The 18,352-nt window shown below is 46.6% G+C and overlaps 1 protein-coding gene across 1 annotated transcript; it reads right to left on the bottom strand.

The window, feature by feature from the left end:
• Positions 1-441: 441 nt before the first annotated feature.
• Positions 442-17,929, bottom strand: GIMAP8 (GTPase, IMAP family member 8). Its single transcript, XM_030308747.1, is given in 7 exon segments — positions 442-2,065; positions 2,068-2,088; positions 2,091-2,465; positions 4,752-5,378; positions 8,087-8,132; positions 12,127-12,787; positions 17,810-17,929. Coding segments are annotated over 7 exon segments (2,085 nt in total). The 5' UTR covers positions 17,845-17,929; the 3' UTR covers positions 442-1,745.
• Between the last annotated feature and the right edge of the window lie 423 nt (positions 17,930-18,352).

Genomic DNA, 18,352 nt, shown 5'->3' with positions numbered 1-18,352 from the left:
TGTCTCAAGCGTGGTCCTAAAGGAAAGTGGAGACGGATGTTAGGTCTTGCCTGGGAGAAGATGCCACATTGCTTAGCCCACCCATCCCCCACCTCATGCAGCTCCAATGTCACCTGCTCAACCTAGGGTGGCACACTGGGGTTTGTGCCTGCCTTCAAACAGAAGAGACGCTCTGGGAAGAGGCACATAATGCCTTCTAGGCTTTATTCCTTCCATGCTCTTGGTTCTAATTTATTTGTCCTTGTTCTAGTGAAATGCCCAGAGTGGAAGATTCCTGAGCTGGCAGAGGCCTCTTGAAATGGCTGTCACCCACTCTAAGGTCCTCATGCACGCAAGATGCAAAAACCTCACCAGAGTCAAGGTGTCTAAACATCTGCATAGCCTCTTCATGGAGGCATGGTCTGCCCCAGAGTCAGAAAATAGAAATCAGGAGGACGTGAATTTATAATATAATTCATCTTTATTATTTCACTCAATTGAATATACTTATACATACATTTTCCAGAATGTGTCATTTTCAGGGTTTGCAGTACAACAGATTGATGGTGACGGTCCATGCTCTGATAAGTGGGTTAATCTTGAAGGCAACTGATAACTTTCCAAAAATAAAAGCATATGGATGATGTAGATCCTGTCCTCAAAGCATATATAAAACAGTTAATACTGACAGCATCTGACTACACCTACCTGGAAGAAAACCCCATGATTCTCATCTCAAATACTGCCCACACAGGCACCCCTCAACATAACCTGCTCAAATGTCAGGGAACACCACCATCCTGGAATGGAGAAGCAACTTTAAGTGTGGAGGCCACATTCCACACCAGCCTCAGACTGCCTACCCTCAGACTTCCTGACGTGAGACACAACAAGCCCCTAGTGTGTTCGAGACTATTATTTGAATCCTCTGAGCTTTACCCTAATTCCTAACCCATGGGGATCCAAAAAAGAGAGAGAGAGAAAAGTGCAAAGGAATTTTCAACTTGTCTGGAGGCAACCTAGAATTCTACATAGAATTTTGGAACTTTGCAATGTTGTCTCATGTTGGCAATTTTACCACATTTTGGATTTTTGTTCTACTCTCTTTCACTGTGGTGGTTAGCAATAAAATCTTTGGAAGCCTCACAGACTCATGATCATTTCCTAAGGAACAATAAAGAAGAGTAGACTGGGGCCCACTTTCCATTCAGGCTTGGAATGAAAACAGCACTAAAGAATATCCGCCCCAGGAAGAAAAGAATGTGCTGGCCCCGAGTTCTGCCCAATGGCGACAAGGCAGCTCAGGAGACCAGCATGCCTGACAAGCAGCCCTGGGCACCCAGAGGCCCACGGGATCCAGCTTGTCCACTCTGCCACACCAGGAGTTGGCTGGACACTGCTCATTACTCTACCCTCGTGTGTCTGGATCCCCTGGTTCATGGGTATTTGTCTGTATTCTGACCCCAGGCTGGCCTTGGTCACTGTGTCTGTCCTGACTCCACTCTATGTCCACAGTTGAGGTGATTCTTGTGATTTAATTCTGACCCTCAATAGCCACTCAATCTCAGGAGCCTCTTTCAAGATTTCCCCACCTAATTTCTCCTTTCTCCTTTCTAATCCCCTGCCCCAGCCTGACAATTTATTCACCTAATAAGAGCTGAAGCATTGCAAGGTGGCCAGCATGTGCCTTTCAAGCCCTCTAAGACATGGACCCTCCTCCCCTCCCACCAGCCCTACCTCACACCCATCCCCAACTGAGGGTGTCTCTAACTTAAAGACACCCCACGTGCATCAGTTATTGATGATACCATATCTTTTAAATTTTTCAGTAAGCTTTTGGGCTTGTCCTTTTCCTGGTTATTTCTAATGATTTTGTTGACATTCTCCCATTCATGGGGGTAACCATGCCCTCTGTGGCTCTTTATCAGATTGACGGCCATTGTCAAAAGAAGACTTGCCTGATTTTCCCTGGCTTGGCCAGTTTCTTTGTTATTAAAAGCACACACTCGCTCCTCACACCTCTTAGTTATGTTCTTAAGAGCTTTGTTATCTGTCTCCTGGAGGTAAAATTTGAGGTCCCCCCTTCTAGGTCTTCCTTCCGAGTGAACGCACAATCGTGTACTTCAAAACGTCCTCCCCAAAGATGGTCTCTAGATTCTTCACTGCCTTTTTGTCCTCCTCAGTGAAGCGTCCCAGCTGGAACACCAGGACCAGAACTATGTTCCCTCCCTCACAGCAGGACAAACAGTGTTTGACCTCCTCCTCCAGCCCAGATGGACACCTCTCAGTGCTGGCCGTCAGGCAGAGCAAGGGACTGTCCACAACCACAACCCTCCGCCCTTCCCACATCCTCCTGCTGCTCTGGCTCTTCCTGGTGACCAGCTGTGCTCGGAGCTGGTCGAGGAAGTCACGCCTCCCAAGGATGGTGTTCCCCGTGGCGCTCTTCCCGGTGCCGCTGCCCCCCACGAGGACAATGCTCAGCGTGTCTGTCAAAAGGAAAGCAGGAAAGATTCATGACCATGGGCAGATCTGTGTGCGACTTTCAAAGTGATGCCAGACATCACAGCAGAGGATGCTCAGAGAGCACTGTGGCCACCCCCTCACCCGGCAGCTCCATCCCCAAGTATGGGGGTGGGGGGCGGCTTCTTCCAGCCAAGCACCCTGTGAACCCACAAGCACGACTTGGACCACCGTCTCTGCCCGGTGCTCACCCATGACATGGCCACTGTCCTTATCTCTGAACTTGCTCCCTCTTTCTGGTGCCTTCTCTGACTTCTCTGACTTCTCTGACTCCTGTGGGTGCTACTGGCTGTATGACCATCACCTACTCAGATACATCCGGGCTATACATCTCATCTCTTGGGCTTCTGTTCCTGCTGCAACTATGGCTTCCTGTTGCCAACCTAGTGCTGTAACTGCAGCAAAATCTCCTCAATGTATTTGAAAATTTATGCCATAGAACTGACTTTTCATGAAAAAGCAACTACATATATTATCAACAGATTACTAGTTCCTTCATTCGGATCATGCTACAATTCACGTCTCATTAAAACCACATTAAACTGAACTGTGTCTTTCTTTCATCAAGGAGTCAAAAAGTACCTAGAGGTTATAACAGTGAACACGCCCTCCCCTGTTCTGTGGGGCGATGATGGAGAACAGATGTCCCTCTAGATGGAATGACAGATGTACAGAGCCCTTGCAGAGTGTGCTAGTGGGGACTCCTTGTGACTCTGAACTTGTCCTGTGGTCTTCTCTTCCATGCTGCCTTTTTCCACAGTTCTCCTCAATTATGCATCGTTGGCCAAGTTACCAATATCCACCCAGAAACAAAGAATGAGGGAAGCCTACCCTGTGCTGTTCCCCCAGGGGAAATTATTGAACTGCTCGTCCTGAACCCACAACCTCATAGTTATGCATAAAGGATGAAAAAGAGATTGATCCTTCCACATTCCCACATTTGTCACAGGCTTCAGTCCCTGCTCCCATACCCTCGGAAGGTGGCTCCCAAGAACCTCCATGATCTCCCACTTCATGTAGAGGCACAAACCCTCCATTTCCATCATTGTTCCAGATTGCTAGTGTGCCCTCTGCGATGTCTTCCAGCTTTCTGCCAGCCATCCAAACTCTGCCCATTTTCTAAAGCCCATTTCAAACTGGGCTTTCTCCACACAGCCTCTCCTGACATTCCCACGTATCTATGCTTCTTCAGGAGGCTCCCCAGCACCTGGGGCTCCATGGCAAATATGAAAGGGCTCTTTTGAGTCTGTGTTCTTCCCAGGTGAGGACATTTGCCATGGGACAGAATGGGATGACTCATACTGGCCTGGAAGAATCTCAGTTCAGGGCAATAGAGCATGTAGCACAGAGTGCATGGGGACTTCTGCTAAAGAAGCAGGTAGTGTGGCTGGACTGAGAAACCCATCTAGCTGGGGCACCTGGGTGGTTCAATCTTTTGAGCATCTGACTTCAGCTCAGGTAATGCTTTTGTGGTTTGTGGGTTCAAGCCCCACATCAGACTCTGCTGTCAGCATGGAGCCCACTTTAGATCTTCTCTCTCCTTCTCTCTCCCTCCCTCAAAAATAAATTATTAAGCTTAAAAAAAAGAGGGGTGCCTAGGTGGCTCACTTGGTTAAGCATCCAACTCTTGATTTCAGCTTAAGTCATGATCTCAGGATTTGTGGGTTCAAGTCCTGCACCAGACTCTGCACTGACAGTGTGGAGCCTGCTCGGGATTCTCAACTCCCTCTCTCTCTCTCTCTCTCTCTGCCCCTCCCCTGCTTGCTCTCTCTCTCTCTCTCTCTCTCTCTCAAAATAAATAAATAAACTTTTTAAAAAAAAACAAGAAGTTAAGAGAGGGAAAGAGAGAGAGATGGAGTGGGCTTAAGAGAAAGAGAAGAGCAAACCAATGGTTCAGAACTATCTCATCACCACCGCTGAGTCCTGAGCCCCAAACCACAGATACACTGTGGGGGAAACGGGAGATTAGAAAAAGCTCAACTCCTTCCTTTAAGTCCTTCACCATCCCCTTGGAGAGATGGGATAAGGATCAGGAAGGAAAAATTAAAGAGTTCGAGGTGTGGACAGTGTGCAGGGGGAAGGCTCATTACCTTAGGAACATTTGAGAAAGGAAGGAGAAAGAGAAAAGCTCGTCAAGAGCCTGGACCTGTCCTTTTTAGCTTCTCTCTGCCCTTCAGAAAATAGAAAGCTCTTGCACATGTCACATCTAGCTGTCAAAAGCATATATAAAATGTGTTTTACACAATATGTACCTTCCTGGCTGATGACGCATGGCTTGGCCCTGTTCTGCAGCACCAGGTCCACGATCTTTTGTAGGAGCTCGTCCACCTGGCACTGCTCCTCTGCCCCCATCAGTCTGTAGTTGAAGGCGCTGTACCGGTCTTTGCATTTCTTAATGAGCTGGTAGAGAGCTTCATTATTGCTTTTCAAGAACATCTCTAGATCCTGGTCCCCTAGATCTTCCTTCCTGGTGAGGAGGACGATCATGTACTCAATGAATTTCTCTCCAAAAATGCTTCGGATGGTGTCCAGCACAGCCTCATCTGTCTTGGTGAAAGAGCCCAGCGGGGTCACCAGCAGGAAGGCATGGAGGCCTTGAGGGGCATGTCTCTGAAGCTCAGCTTTAATGTCCTTTGAAGATGCAATGTCCGGAGTATCGATGACCCAAATTTTCCTCCCTCTCCAGTTTCTGCTCACAGACGCAAACATCTGGGTTACCGACTTTTCACTGAATTTGGTCTCAAAGACTCCCTTCCCCAGAAGGCTGTTCCCGGCGGCACTTTTTCCGGCTCCACGCTTCCCCACAAGCAGGATCCTCAGTTCCAACAACTCAGGGCTCGGTTCACATCCTGTGGCCTGCAGCTGCTTCTCCCCTGGCCCTGTGGGACAAAAGGGAAGATTCAGAGTCTCTTCTTGAGGCCGAATATGGAGATGTGGACAGGTTTTATGATTTCTCCTCCTTGCCAGTTTTTACAGAGAATGGCAGTAATGCTCTGAACAGCAGGACTATAGTCCCGGGTCAGAAGTCACTCACCCATTCAAGTAAAAACCACAAAGGCGGCCACGAATAAATTAGGAGATGTGTAAAAAGCTCAAGACCTCCCAGAAACATGAAAATCAGTTAAACTTGGCCTTTACAGGTCTTCGTCCTTAGATTTCCTTTCATTTGCTACTAAAGTCCATGAAGTCCATGGGCTGAGGCAGGACAAGGGAGAATCTGAGTTTAAAATGCCCCTTGGTGGTATATTCATAAAATGTTAGACTACTCAGCAACCAAAAACAAAAACAAAACAAAACAAAACAAAAAGAATGAATAAATGAACTATTGATATGCAACACTCATGGATCTTCTAAACATGCTAAATGAAAGAAGCCGGACACGAAACCACATGCTATCTGATTCCACTATATGAAGTTCAAGAACAGACAAAATTAATCTATGTGGATAGAAATCTGGGTTGCAGTTCCCTTTGGGGAGAGGCAGCAGGAACTTAGGTAAGGTGACGGAAATGCTCAAGATCTTTATCTAGAGGATGGTCACTATGGGTAGATACGTAAAGTCACTGAGCTCTACACTTAAGATCTGTGCATTTCACTCTGCATTCATTATGCCTCAATACATGACTGTAGAAATTTGTACCACAAAACCGTCTCTGCACACGCGCCCTGTCCCCATCACTTCTCCTTGATCCAAGGTCAACACCAGACCTCCATGCTGAGCAAAGGGCAGAGTCAGCAATACAGAGAATATTCAGAGTTTGAGGCATCCTGGGCGCTAAGGGTATGGATTGTCACTTGGTGTCAGAGCCGCCAAGTCTGGGAGGTGGAATGAACGCGGCATTTAAAGAAAGCCACTGAAATGCTAGTGACACCATGTCCTTGTTATGTTGCCTTGGGAAAGCTCCTACTTTCTTCCAAATCACCTCATACAAGGCTACATCATATAAAAGGTCACTTCCAACTTTTTGAGCCACCCCGTGGCTACCCGTGGTGTGCTATTTCCTCACCACCACAAGGCAAAATTTGGGGCCATAACAGGTAAGTTCCTTCAGGTCTTGACAGAAGGGCATCCGGAGAATTTTAAATCCCTACTTCTGCCTAAGCTCACATCTTTCTGGCTAAGTTTACTCATCTGTCAATGAGACTAATGATAATACCACCCTCTTCCTAAGGCTGTCATGAGGAATATACTTTAGGGTTGTTAAGAATATATGGTTGTTCTGAGAATTATATTTATACGCTAGGAGGATTGAATTATTTCTATATATTTTTCCAGCACATAATGTCAACTGCAATTATTATCATTATTAAAATTGAAATAATAATAAAAGAATAATTATTTTATTTAATAAATAAAATGCTATAAACATTCTAGTTAATTAAAATTATTATTATTATTATTATTATTATTATTATTATTTTATTGTTATTATTTGGGGGAGTTCTAGGGGGACAGAGATCTCACCTACCTTATTCATTGCTGAATATTCTGTGCTTGCACAGAGCTGGCCCAGAAATAACGTGAGAGTCCATCAATAAAGGGATAGTTGGGGGCGCCTGGGTGGCTCAGTCAGTTAAGCTTACAACTTCAGCGCAGGTCATGATCTCACAGTTCATGAGTTCGAGCCCCACATCGGGCTCTGTGCTGATGGTGCAGAGACTGCTTGGGATTCTCTTTCCCTCTCTCTGTCCCTTCTGTGCTCTCTTACTCTCTCTCTCTCTCTCTCTCTCTCTCTCTTTCTCTCTCTCTCTCTCAAAATAAATAAGTAAACTTAAAAAAAATTTTTAAAGCCTGATTTAAAAAAAATAATTAAAAAAAAAAGGAAGGAAAGAAGGAAGGGAGGAAGGAAGGGATGGTTGAATTAGGCATGTACGCCCTTACCGTGAACAAAACTGCATCTACTAAACAGAGCGGGGTAGATCTACATGTATCGATTTGTGCAGTGTGCAGGATGAATCATTAACGGCAATCATTACATGGATACTGAACTCCATTACAGAATCCTATAACATAGTGCTCCCCAAGAAGGTAATTTCTGCTTTCCCAGTAAGAGTCAACATTGTATAGTCTTGGATCCAGGGCCAGGAAGACAAGGCTGAGTCACAAAAAAAGCCACAAAAGACAAGCCCACCTCCACAACATTTCAGAGAAAGCCAGGGACACCCACTCCATGTCCACCACCTTTGCTGCTGCCATACCTACTCCCAAGTGTTAGGAGTTTCCTGGGGGACAGGTTGTGGACACCAACCTGAGCAAGGCCCCCAGAGCGCATCTTTCTTTCTAATTATCTATTTTTTCCACTTCATTTTGATGCATAATGCATTCAAAAGAATATAGATATGAGCTTAACTTTTTTTTAATTTTTTAAGTTTTTATTTATTTATTCATTTTGAGAGAGCACGAGCAGGGTTGGGGGACACAGAGAGAGGAAGAATCCCAAGCAGGATCCACACTATCACCACAGAGCCAGATGCAGGGCTCAAACTCACAAGCTGTGAGATCATGATCTGAGTCGAAATAAAGAGCTGGATGCCCAATCAACCACCCAGGCACCCCTGAGCTTAACATTTTTAAGGATCATCTTACCATGTGGATTGTCCCCCTTCTGAGATGTGGCTTCATTCACATGATCCTAGAAAATAAAGGGGGAAATGATGCTCAGAGACCCAAAATCTCATCTTTTCACAAAGCAAAGAAATGGAGACACAAGTATATAATTCAGAGTAATTTGATGATTGGGATGTGGTCAAATTCAGGCCGTGGTCCTATTCCTTGTTGGCTTCTGTAGACCCATCCATAATGACAGTCGATCCTGAAACCCCATTGTTGCCACCACAACAGGCTTCCCAGAAATATGAAGATGGGTCTTGTTCTCACTCAGGTGAGTCCCACAAATGCCATCTAACCAAGGTATTTGTCCTGAAGCTCTAACTTTCCTTCTCCCCAGTCCCCAGTGGTAATAGCAATCCCTTCCAAAGTCTTCCAGAGTTTTTTCTGTTCCTGGAGAAAATCCAGAGGCTTAAAGACAGCTTCTGGATTCCCCAGAAGAAGAAACTAGCCCAGTGATGTTTGTGATGTGCATCTGAGGGACCAGGGGAAGGGAGGAGATTGGGAGTCACGCTCCCCACACATCTCCGGTGCCTTCTCCCTGCACCACACCCCCGGTACAGAGATGGTCCTTCTTCTGACGTGAGAGCCAGGAAAATTTGGAACCTTCTCCATCCAGGTGGGCAAATGGAGACAACAGAGGATGGAAGGCCAAACACACAGTTGGTATTCCCTTCCCCTGCCTGGCCAAGCCATACAGTCGCACCCCAAACTTAAATTGTCATGAAATCAAAAGAGAAGGTGAAAACAACGATACACAATGTGGATGAATCTGCTATTCTTAGAAACTCCCAATACTTTATTTTAACCTTATCTTTGTTAAATTTCCATGCTAGCCAAGGAAATTTTCCCTCTGCTTTCTTACTTGGCCTTACCCCAAACCATTGATACCTTCCACCATCTCCCTCCCTGGGTCTTCTCCATTCAGCTCTGATTATCACACTTCTTTCTTCTTACCTGGCACAACTCAAGGTCTTCATGTTCTTTAAATGGAAAACATTTTTACAATGCAAATGTGTATGATCTAAAAATTAGTAATGTTTTTAATGTTTATTTATTCTTGAGAGAGACAGAGCACAAGCAGGGGAGGGGCAGAGAGAGAGGGAGACACAGAATCCTATGCAGGCTCCAGGCTCCGAGCTGTGAGCACAGGGCATGAACCGGGGCTTGGACCCACAATCCATGAGATCATGACGTGAGCCAACTAACCCACCCAGATGCCCCTAAAAATTACTAATTTTTAAATTCCCAATCCACTACCAAAGGAACAATAGCTAATTCACATACATCCTTCTATGTTTTTCTAAGTTTATACAAACACACACAAACATATATAAACACATCGGGAGAACTTGGCTAGGTTTCAATCTGCTTAATACTATGTCCTGTACATCTGTACAAATCAGTACATATCGATCAACCCAATTTTTCTAGAAGATGCTATTTACTCCACAGCGTGGATATGGAAAATTCCATACTAATGTAACGATTCCTGTATTTTTTTAAAGATTTTATTTTAAGTAATCTCTACACCCAACATGGGGCTTGAACTTAACAATCTCAAGATGAGGAGTCATATGCTCTACTGACCGAGCCAAATGATTCCTTTATTGATAGATCATAAGCTTATTTCTGGATTTACTATTTGAAAAGATGCAATGATAAATATCCTTATATATACATCTTTATATGTGCAAATGTTTCCCTTTCTTGGTAACAGGGTCCTAAAAGTGGGAATCTTGCTCAGTCTCTGGGTTGTTAAAGTCCTTAATGTCTCCATAACTTACGTGAAACTTATACACGTCCATGATAATAACAGTAATAATAATGGCAACTATGGAGCGCCTGGGTGACTCAGTCAGTTGGGCGTCTGACTTAGGCTCAGGTCATAATCTCATGGTTCATGGGTTTGAGGCCCATGTCGGGCTCTGTACTGACAGCTTCAGATTCTGTCTCCATCTCTCTCTGCCCCTTCCTTGTTTGTGCTCTCTCTCTCTCAAGAATAAACATTTAAAAATTAAACAATAGTAATAATGGCAGCTAATAATTACTGAATGTTTGCATTTCAAGTATTTGCAAATAACTTTGTCAGCATTTCATTAAACCCTGAGATACATAGTATTATCCCTTTTTACACAAGACAGAAAAATAAGATACTGTGGTCAACAAAAAGGATAGGAGTTCCATCCCTCAGGGAGTCTGTGGGGAGGCAGCCATTGAAAGCACATACACAGCAACCACTTGACTGGCTGATGGCCATGAGGAGGAGAAGCGCCCTGAGGGAAGGGGGGCTGTAGGAGCTCATCCCAGGGGCCCACAGGGAAGACTCTCTGAGCAAAGGAGCTCTAGCAGAGGCAGACCTGGAACGGGGTGGGATGGGAGAGGGGAAGTGTCCAGGTGGAGAAAATTCCAAGTTCAAAGCTCTAGAGCACACATGAGTATAAGTCAAGGACCCCACAGGGAAGGCCAGTGGGACCAACACATAAAGAGCAAGTTAGAGGGTGAGGGGCCAGCTCAGGTCAGGGATTCCAAACTTGATCTGAAGATCAACGTACAGTCACTGCAGAATTTTACACAACAGGGGGGTGTGTTCTGGGTACACTGTGGACAGTTCATTCTGTGCCCCTTATCCTCTCTGCTGACATCCCTGTTCCATACAGCCTTCAGGGGAGAGACAGAGGCTATAAAGGAGAGAGAGAGGGAGGTCAGGACTAGGAGATAAGAGAGTGACAAGTTCTCCTGAGCCTCAGGGTCCTCGTTGTACATTGAGTAGGTGTGAAGATTTGATCAGTCTGGGGGTCTGGGACTTAGCAGGTGCTCAGTAAATATTGCCTTCCTTCTCATTTCCATCCTGTTTGGGTTTAACACTCACCAGTTCTCAGAAGATTCACTCTGACCAAAACTGCCCCATGTTGGATTTTTGCTTTGCTTTACATCCATGGACACTTGCATTTAAAGACTCCTCTGTACCAACATTCACTTACTTACACTGAATCAGGAACTGCTTCGTGTCTTATGCATGAGTCACTGAAACAGAAGCGTGAGGTCCTCGAAAACAAAACCCTGGATTTTTGTATCTTCCTTCATTACAAATATATTTTCCACTCAAGCCTAGAAATTAAATAAAATATCACTCTGGCTGTCGTGTAGAAAATAGATTGACGGGTAAGGCACAAGAACGAATGAGGGGAAGGTTGTTTGTAAAACAGTACAGGCAAGAACAGAGGCTGGCTTGGAGCAGAGGGGGGGCAGTGGAGATGGAGAGAAATGCATGGATTCCAGGCACACTGATCACACAAGACCTAAGGACTTCTCAATTATCAGCTGCCAGCTAGTAGTAGCAAAGCCGACCTCTGGGTTTAGGTTCAAGGAGCATCCGGAGCATCACCACCATTCACCCAGTTGAGAGAAAACTGAAGTCTCATGCATCTCAGAGGGAAAACCAAAAGTGTAACCTTGTGAAGCCTGAGATCCCGTAGGAGAGCCAAGTGGAGACATCAGACGGCAACTGGATAAGGGAGCAGGATTCAGAGGAGAGGCCTGGACAGGAGTGACAAATCTGGAAACCATTAGCGATCAACGGAGCTCAAAGCTGGAGGGCAGAGAATTGAGGAAAGCCTAGAACCACACCCTGAAGATCTCAACTTTCAGAGGCCATGTGAAGAGAACTCAACAATCTCCAGAGGAGCCAGAAAGAGTAGGAGGAAAAAAAACAAAAAGAGTATAGCTGTATTGAAGCCAAGGGAAGAAAGGGTCTATTTGTGTGTCCAATACTGTGAGGGAAAAACTTAAGTAAGGACTTAACTGTATCCATTAATTTGCCAATAAATTTCAAAGTCCAAAGGGTAATCCTCAAAGCAACCTACCATCTGGTGCCTCATCTTTCCAGATCATAGATAAACACCTCCTAAACAAAGCCTAGGTTCCACCACACAATGTGACAGGTCACTTATCCGTGCTTCTCTTCAACCCACTAGCTCTCACCACAAAGATCCTTGAGGACCTTCAGCATTTCTTACCAGGAATCCACTGACTTCATTTCTGAGATTCACAATATATGGTCCTTCGTTTTCATCCACCAAACGCTGGACCATGCAGAGGAGCTCTCTCACCTGGACATCCCGCTCATCCTCACTTGCCTTGTTGTTAAAAGCGCAGTATCGGCCTCCACAGTTTTCAACCAACTCCCTAAGGGAGTTCTCATCTTCAATGCAATCTTTCAGTGAGTCATTCTCCAAATCATCCTTCCGAGTGAAGACAATAATGATGTGCCTCCTGGAGTTAGCTCCAAACACCTCCTGGATCCCCTTGACTGTCTCTATGTCCTCGACCTTATAAAAGCTGATGGGGATTACCAGAAGCAGGACGTGGAGGCCGGGAGCAGAGAGCTCGAAGCAGTGTTCAATGTTACGTTGCTTGTCTTCGGCACAAGACTTTGAGGAGAAAAGGTCAGGGGTGTCAATGACCACAACCCTTCTCTCTTTTGTGAACCCACTCTCTCTCTGGCATGTTTTAGTCACCATCTGGTCACTGAATTTGGACACGAATGCAGCTTTGCCCAGAATAGTGTTCCCTGTGGCACTTTTTCCTGCACCACTTTTGCCTAAGAGGAGAAGCCTCAGTTCCGGCATGGAGCACTCTGGCTCCAGTTTCCTCTCCTGACACAGGCTCTGGTTGGTTCTGCTGGGACAAAAAGCAACACATCAGTGTTCAACCCATGCAAGAGTAGATAGAGGAGCAGCAAGAAAAATGCCTTCTTTTTGGTTTTTCCCAAAGGATGTGGCCTACTGAAGTCAACTCAGACTAGATTGGGATAAGAAATCCTGTTTCCCACAATCTTCTCTGTGCTCTTGTCTCTGAAATAAATCCACACTGGTAAGATGCCCAGCACTGTAGGGGCACCTGAGTAGCTCGATCGGTTGTGTCCAACGCTTGATCTCAGCTCAGGTCATGATCTCACGGTTTGTGGGATCGAGCCCCACATGGGGTTCTGCGAGGACAGCACAGAGCCTGCTTGGGATTCTCTTCTCTCTCTCTCTCTCTCTCAAAATAAATAAACGCTTAAAAAAAAGACATTCAACACTGTTGACTGACTAAACCAACAACCCCCTTCTCTGTATTCATCACCCATTATACATGCTGGGGGAAACTGTGATAGTCAGAATAATGCCCCCCTACCAGATGTCCATGTGCTAATCCCTGGAATCTGTGATTGTGTTAGTTTACATGGCAAAATGGACGTTGCCAATGTGATTAAGGCTCTTGAGACGGAGAGATAAGAGGATCCTAGAGGATCATCCAGGTGGATCCATTATAATCACACTAAAAGAGGTCCTTCCAAGAGGAAGATGGGAAAGTCAGAGTGAGAAAAAGGAGATGTGAGGACAAAAGCAGAGGTCAGAGAGTGAGAAAGATTTGAAAATGCTACACGATTGGTTTTAAAAATGGAATAAGGAGCCACCAGCCAAAGGCAATGCAGGCAGCTTCTAGAAGCTGGGAAAGGCAAGGAAATGGCTTCTGCTACACAGCCTCCTCCAGAAGAATCCTGCCCAACACTGATTTTAGGACTTCTGACCTCCAGACTGTAAAATAATAGCTTGGTGGGTTTTTAGCAACTAACTTTGTGGCAATTTGTTACAGCAGCAACAGGAAATTAATACGTTCTCTCTCCCAGCTTCCTTTCAACCAGGGGTGGCCATGTGACCCAGTTCAACCTGATGACAGTTGAGGGAATATTTGCCTGGGCCTTTTAGGAATGTTATTGTTTTCTTGATGAGAGAGGCAGACTCAAGTAGAGAGCTCCTGTTCTCATCTCCTCCCCCTTCTTCTTTTTATTTTTTCTTTTTTTTTTTTTTAAGTTTTTTAAAGCTTATTTATTTGTGAGAAAGACAGAGCATGAATGGGGGAGGGGCAGAGACAAAGAGAGACACTGAATCTCAAATAGGGTCCAGGCTCTGAGCTGTCAGCAGAGCTTGAACTCGGGAACAGTGAGATCATGACCTGAGCTGAAGTCGGACTGATGCTTAACCAACTGAGCCACCCAGACGCCCCTCCTCCCCCTTCTTCTTATTTGACATTTAAATGTGACATCTGGAATGGCAGCAGATATCATGAGGCAATGAGGTAACAAATAAGAGAACAAATGTTGCTGAAAGACCCCAGAGCAGAAAGATAAAAGGATCCCCGATGATATCACTGGGCTACCAAAACATCCTTGAGATTGCCCTTTTGCTAAGTAAACAGCTGATATTCTAATGATTTAAGCTGCTGCTACTCAGAGTGTGGTTCACAAACAAGCGATATTGCCAATAACTGAGATCATGTTAGAAATACATCTCAGCCCCACGCCAGACTTGCTGAATGAGAATTCTTCATTTGACAAGTTCCAGGTGATTCTCATGAGCATTCACGTTTGAGAAGCACTGGTGTTAAGCCACCATTGGTTAAAGATTAGCATTCCTAACTGAATCAGAAACCACTGGAAGAGCCAAGTTTCCCAGCACTATTTCTTTTTTTTTTTTTCATGTTTATTCATTTTTGAGCTAGAGAGACAGAGAACATAAGTGGGTGAGGGGCAGAGAGAGAAAGAGAGAGGGAGACACAGAACTTGAAGCAGGCTCCAGGCTCTGAGCTGTCAGCACAGAGCCCGATGCAGGGCTCAAACCCACGAACTGCGAGATCATGCCCTGAACTGAAGTCGGACGCTCAGCCAACTGAGTCACCCAGGCGCCCCTCCCAGAACTGTTTCTTGAACAGTCTATCCTTTTCCAAATGATTCTGTCAGATACCAGGGGCCCATGTTTCCATGAGTCTTTCCCTAGGTTGTCTGTTTTGTCCACTGGACACTCAATCTATTCTTGAACCAGAAAGCCTTAATTACTAAAACCAAGATGACTTAATGTTATTCTACTAAAAATATAACTCTAAAATGAGGCTTCATTATGTAATGGAGCAGGTTCCAACACCTTGCTATTGTTCAAAACTGTTACGGTATTCTTGGCTTTTTAATCCCCTGTAGAACTTTGAAAATCAGTTGTCATTGTCTTCAGGAAACCCTGTTGAAATCTACAGTGTCGTTGCATTGAATTTGTAGCTTAGTTTTATTTTTTTATTAAGTATTTATTTATTTTGAGAGAGAGACAGAGAGAGAGCACATGCACAAATCACAAGGGGCCAGAGACAGAGGAGAGAGAGAATCCCAACATGGGACTCGATCTCACAGACTGCGAGATCATGACCTGAGCTGAGGTCAAGAGTCGGAGGCCCAACCGACGGAGCTACCCAGGCATCCCTGCAGCTTAGTTTTAGAAGAATGGACATCCACATAGAGTTGTTCTCCCCACTCCTTTTTTTAGTCGGTTTTAAATATGTTCTAATTTCAATCATTTCTTTTTGATCCATAAATTAAGAGAAGTAATTACAAAATTTAAAAATGAGCGGCACCTGGATGGCTCATTTGGTTGAGTGTCCGACTTTGGCTCAGGTCATGATCTCACAGTTCGAGCCCCACTTAGCTGAAGTGTCAGCTGGGGTCAAGCCTTTCATGGTTTTTCCAGACTGAACTGATCATCAACTCTTCTCTGGACTTCTGCAATAACAGAATCACTGATTCCCCCTGCTTCTACCCCTCTAGAGGCTATGGTCTGTAGACAGTCAGTGTGCTCCTGCGCAAACAGGAGACAGATAATGTCATTCATCAGTCCAAAGTCCCCCCATGGCTTCCCCCTGACTTGAAATAACAAGCAAAGCCTTTACAGTGGTCAACAAGACCCTACCCATCTGGACTCTAGCTGTCTCTCTGATCTCATCTACCACCCCTCTCCACCTTGTTTTGTCTCCTGTAGTCACGTGGACCTCCCTGCTGTTCCCCAAATGTGCAACCTTGGGCCTCAGTGCTGGTCGTTCACCTGAGCTAGAACACTCTTCCCCCGGACTCGTGCAAGGCGCATTTACCTCCTTTAGATCTTTACCGCATTGGCCCTGTGGGACAGATGGCCTTCTTCAATCATCCTACATTTAACAGCAATCCGCCCTACTGCATCCCAACAGCATTCTGCGTCCCCCACATGCCTGTTCTGTACGCCCCCAGCAACCACTGCAACCACCTTTCACGTTGTGCATTTACTTGCTTATTGCTTTCTTTTGTCTCCCCACGGCTAAGAGGTAAGTCCCATGAGAAGGAGGACCTGCTTTATCTTGTTCACCATCGCATCTATGACCCAGAGAAGGCATTCGATAAGCACCAGCTGATAGTATTTACTTCATCTAACTTTGAAATTCTCTCTACCACCCTTGGTATGAAACTCTGTAAGAGCAGAGACCATGCCTGTCTTGTCCTGTGTCCCTAGTCGCTGATACTGTGCCTGGTGTATAGTATAGGCTTAATAAGTGGTGTTAAATGAATGATCATGGGGTAAAGGGGTGAGGAAAGGAAGAAAAACAGTTTTTAGAAATGAAGAGAGTGACTGAAGTGATGCCACTTTCAATTAAAAAAAAGAGAAGTAACTTCACACTGTATCCCAAGCCAATGAAGTGATATTTTTTGGTACATTAATTTTTTAAAAAAAGAAAAAAAAAAGACACTAGTGGGCAAACAGCTGAAGGAAGCAGAAACCTCCAGCAGGTCTGAAGAAGAAAGGAATTGATTTCCCAAGTAAGCTCCACTGCTCACATGATTACCCATCATAGTGTGTGTAAATTAATGAGCCTTTGCTAAACTGTGTGTTATATTGAATCAGGGACCCACCCAACCTATGCCCTCGCCTTGCGAACTTTTCTCTGGAGCAGAGGGGGTGCCTAGGTGGCTCAGTGGTTGAGCCGCTGACTTTGGCTCAGGTCATGATCTCAAGGTTCATGGGTTGGACCCCCATGTGGGGCTTTCACTGACAGCGCTAAGCCTGCTTCGGATTCTGTCTCCATCTCTCTCTCTCTCTCTCTCTCTCTCTCTCTCTCTGCCCCTCCCCTGCTTGTTCGTTCTCTCTCTCAAAAAAAAAAAATATATATTAAAAAAAAAAAAAAATTGGACAAAAGGTAACCAAAACTCCCCCTCCCTCACTCTCTCCTTTACCCACACTCCCCTCTGACCATCTCCCAGCCCCTCTGGAGACCCCAGCAGGGCAAGGAGAGAGAGAAAACGAGAGCTTTCACTCCAGAACTATAGTGACACTCTCCAGCAACCTGTACTTGTTCTCGGGGTATAGCTCGAGGGCGATGTGGGTTCAGCCGTCCAAGCAAAGCTCCCAATGGTCTGGGGAATCTGCCCTGCACCCGGGAAGTTCAAGCCCACAGAAAGAGATGGCCAGAGAAGCTTCCAGAGCCTAGCCTGGGGAGGACGCACTCCCAGCCCCGCAGGTCAGGCAGTCATCAGGAGGACAGAAAAGCATTCAAGGTGACAGCCCAGGGGGCTCAAATGTAGGCAAAATCATAAGTCTTGTTTGGGGCAACCACCGGCCACCCCGAGGGCTCAGTTAAGGGGACCCGACAGCGCACGGGGTGGGGAACAAAAGCGAGCGTGGACGGGGCAGATCCGTGGCTACCAGCCTCCTCCCCCAGCCCTGCCATCGGCCCCTAGCCGCCGAGCCGTCCTCGGGGAAGGCGAGGAGCCCGCCTCCCTCCCCCCTCCCCCTCCCCCGCTCCCCCCCTCCCCGCAGCCCGCCCGGCCTCGGGCCCCCCGCCCCCCCTCCCGCGCGGATGCGCAGGCACCTCGGCTCCGGCTCCGGGCGCGTCGTGGGCTCCATGGCTCCGGAAAGTGGCCGAGAGCCCCGCAGCAGCCGGCCCAGGGCAGGAGGAGGGCCGCGCGGAGAGAAAGCAGGGGCGGGCCCTCAGAGGCGGTGAGGGTGGAGGGGAGAGTTGGGGCTGGTGCCAGGTCGCGGGGTGCAGACGAGGGACAGGCACGCCTCCCCCCCCCCCCCCCGGCCGCCCCCTCCTGGGGACACGAAGGGCAGGACTCGAGAGCGGAAGCTGGGCCTGGGGCTGTGGCGCCCCCGAGGGTTCCCCCGGAGAGGGTCATAGTGCGGGGTGCTCCCGTCCCTGGGACCGAAGTCGTGGAGCCTGAAGAAGCTGAACCTGGCCGGTGCGGGGACGGCGCCCAGTAGGTGGTGCTTCTCCGGCTGGTGTCCGCCACCCTGGGCACCTGAGACCCCTTCCCGAGACTGAGGAAACCGAGAAGACGCCGGTTTCCTTCTCCCACCCCCACCCTCTAGCAACTCCTTACACCCCTCCTGGGGGACCCTCCAACCCGACCTG

The sequence above is a fragment of the Lynx canadensis genome, chromosome A2 (assembly GCF_007474595.2).
Source record: "Lynx canadensis isolate LIC74 chromosome A2, mLynCan4.pri.v2, whole genome shotgun sequence".
NCBI classification, from domain to species: Eukaryota; Metazoa; Chordata; class Mammalia; order Carnivora; family Felidae; genus Lynx; species Lynx canadensis.
The sequence above is the reverse complement of the archived record's forward strand: the minus strand, read 5'-3'. Positions and strand labels throughout refer to the sequence as shown.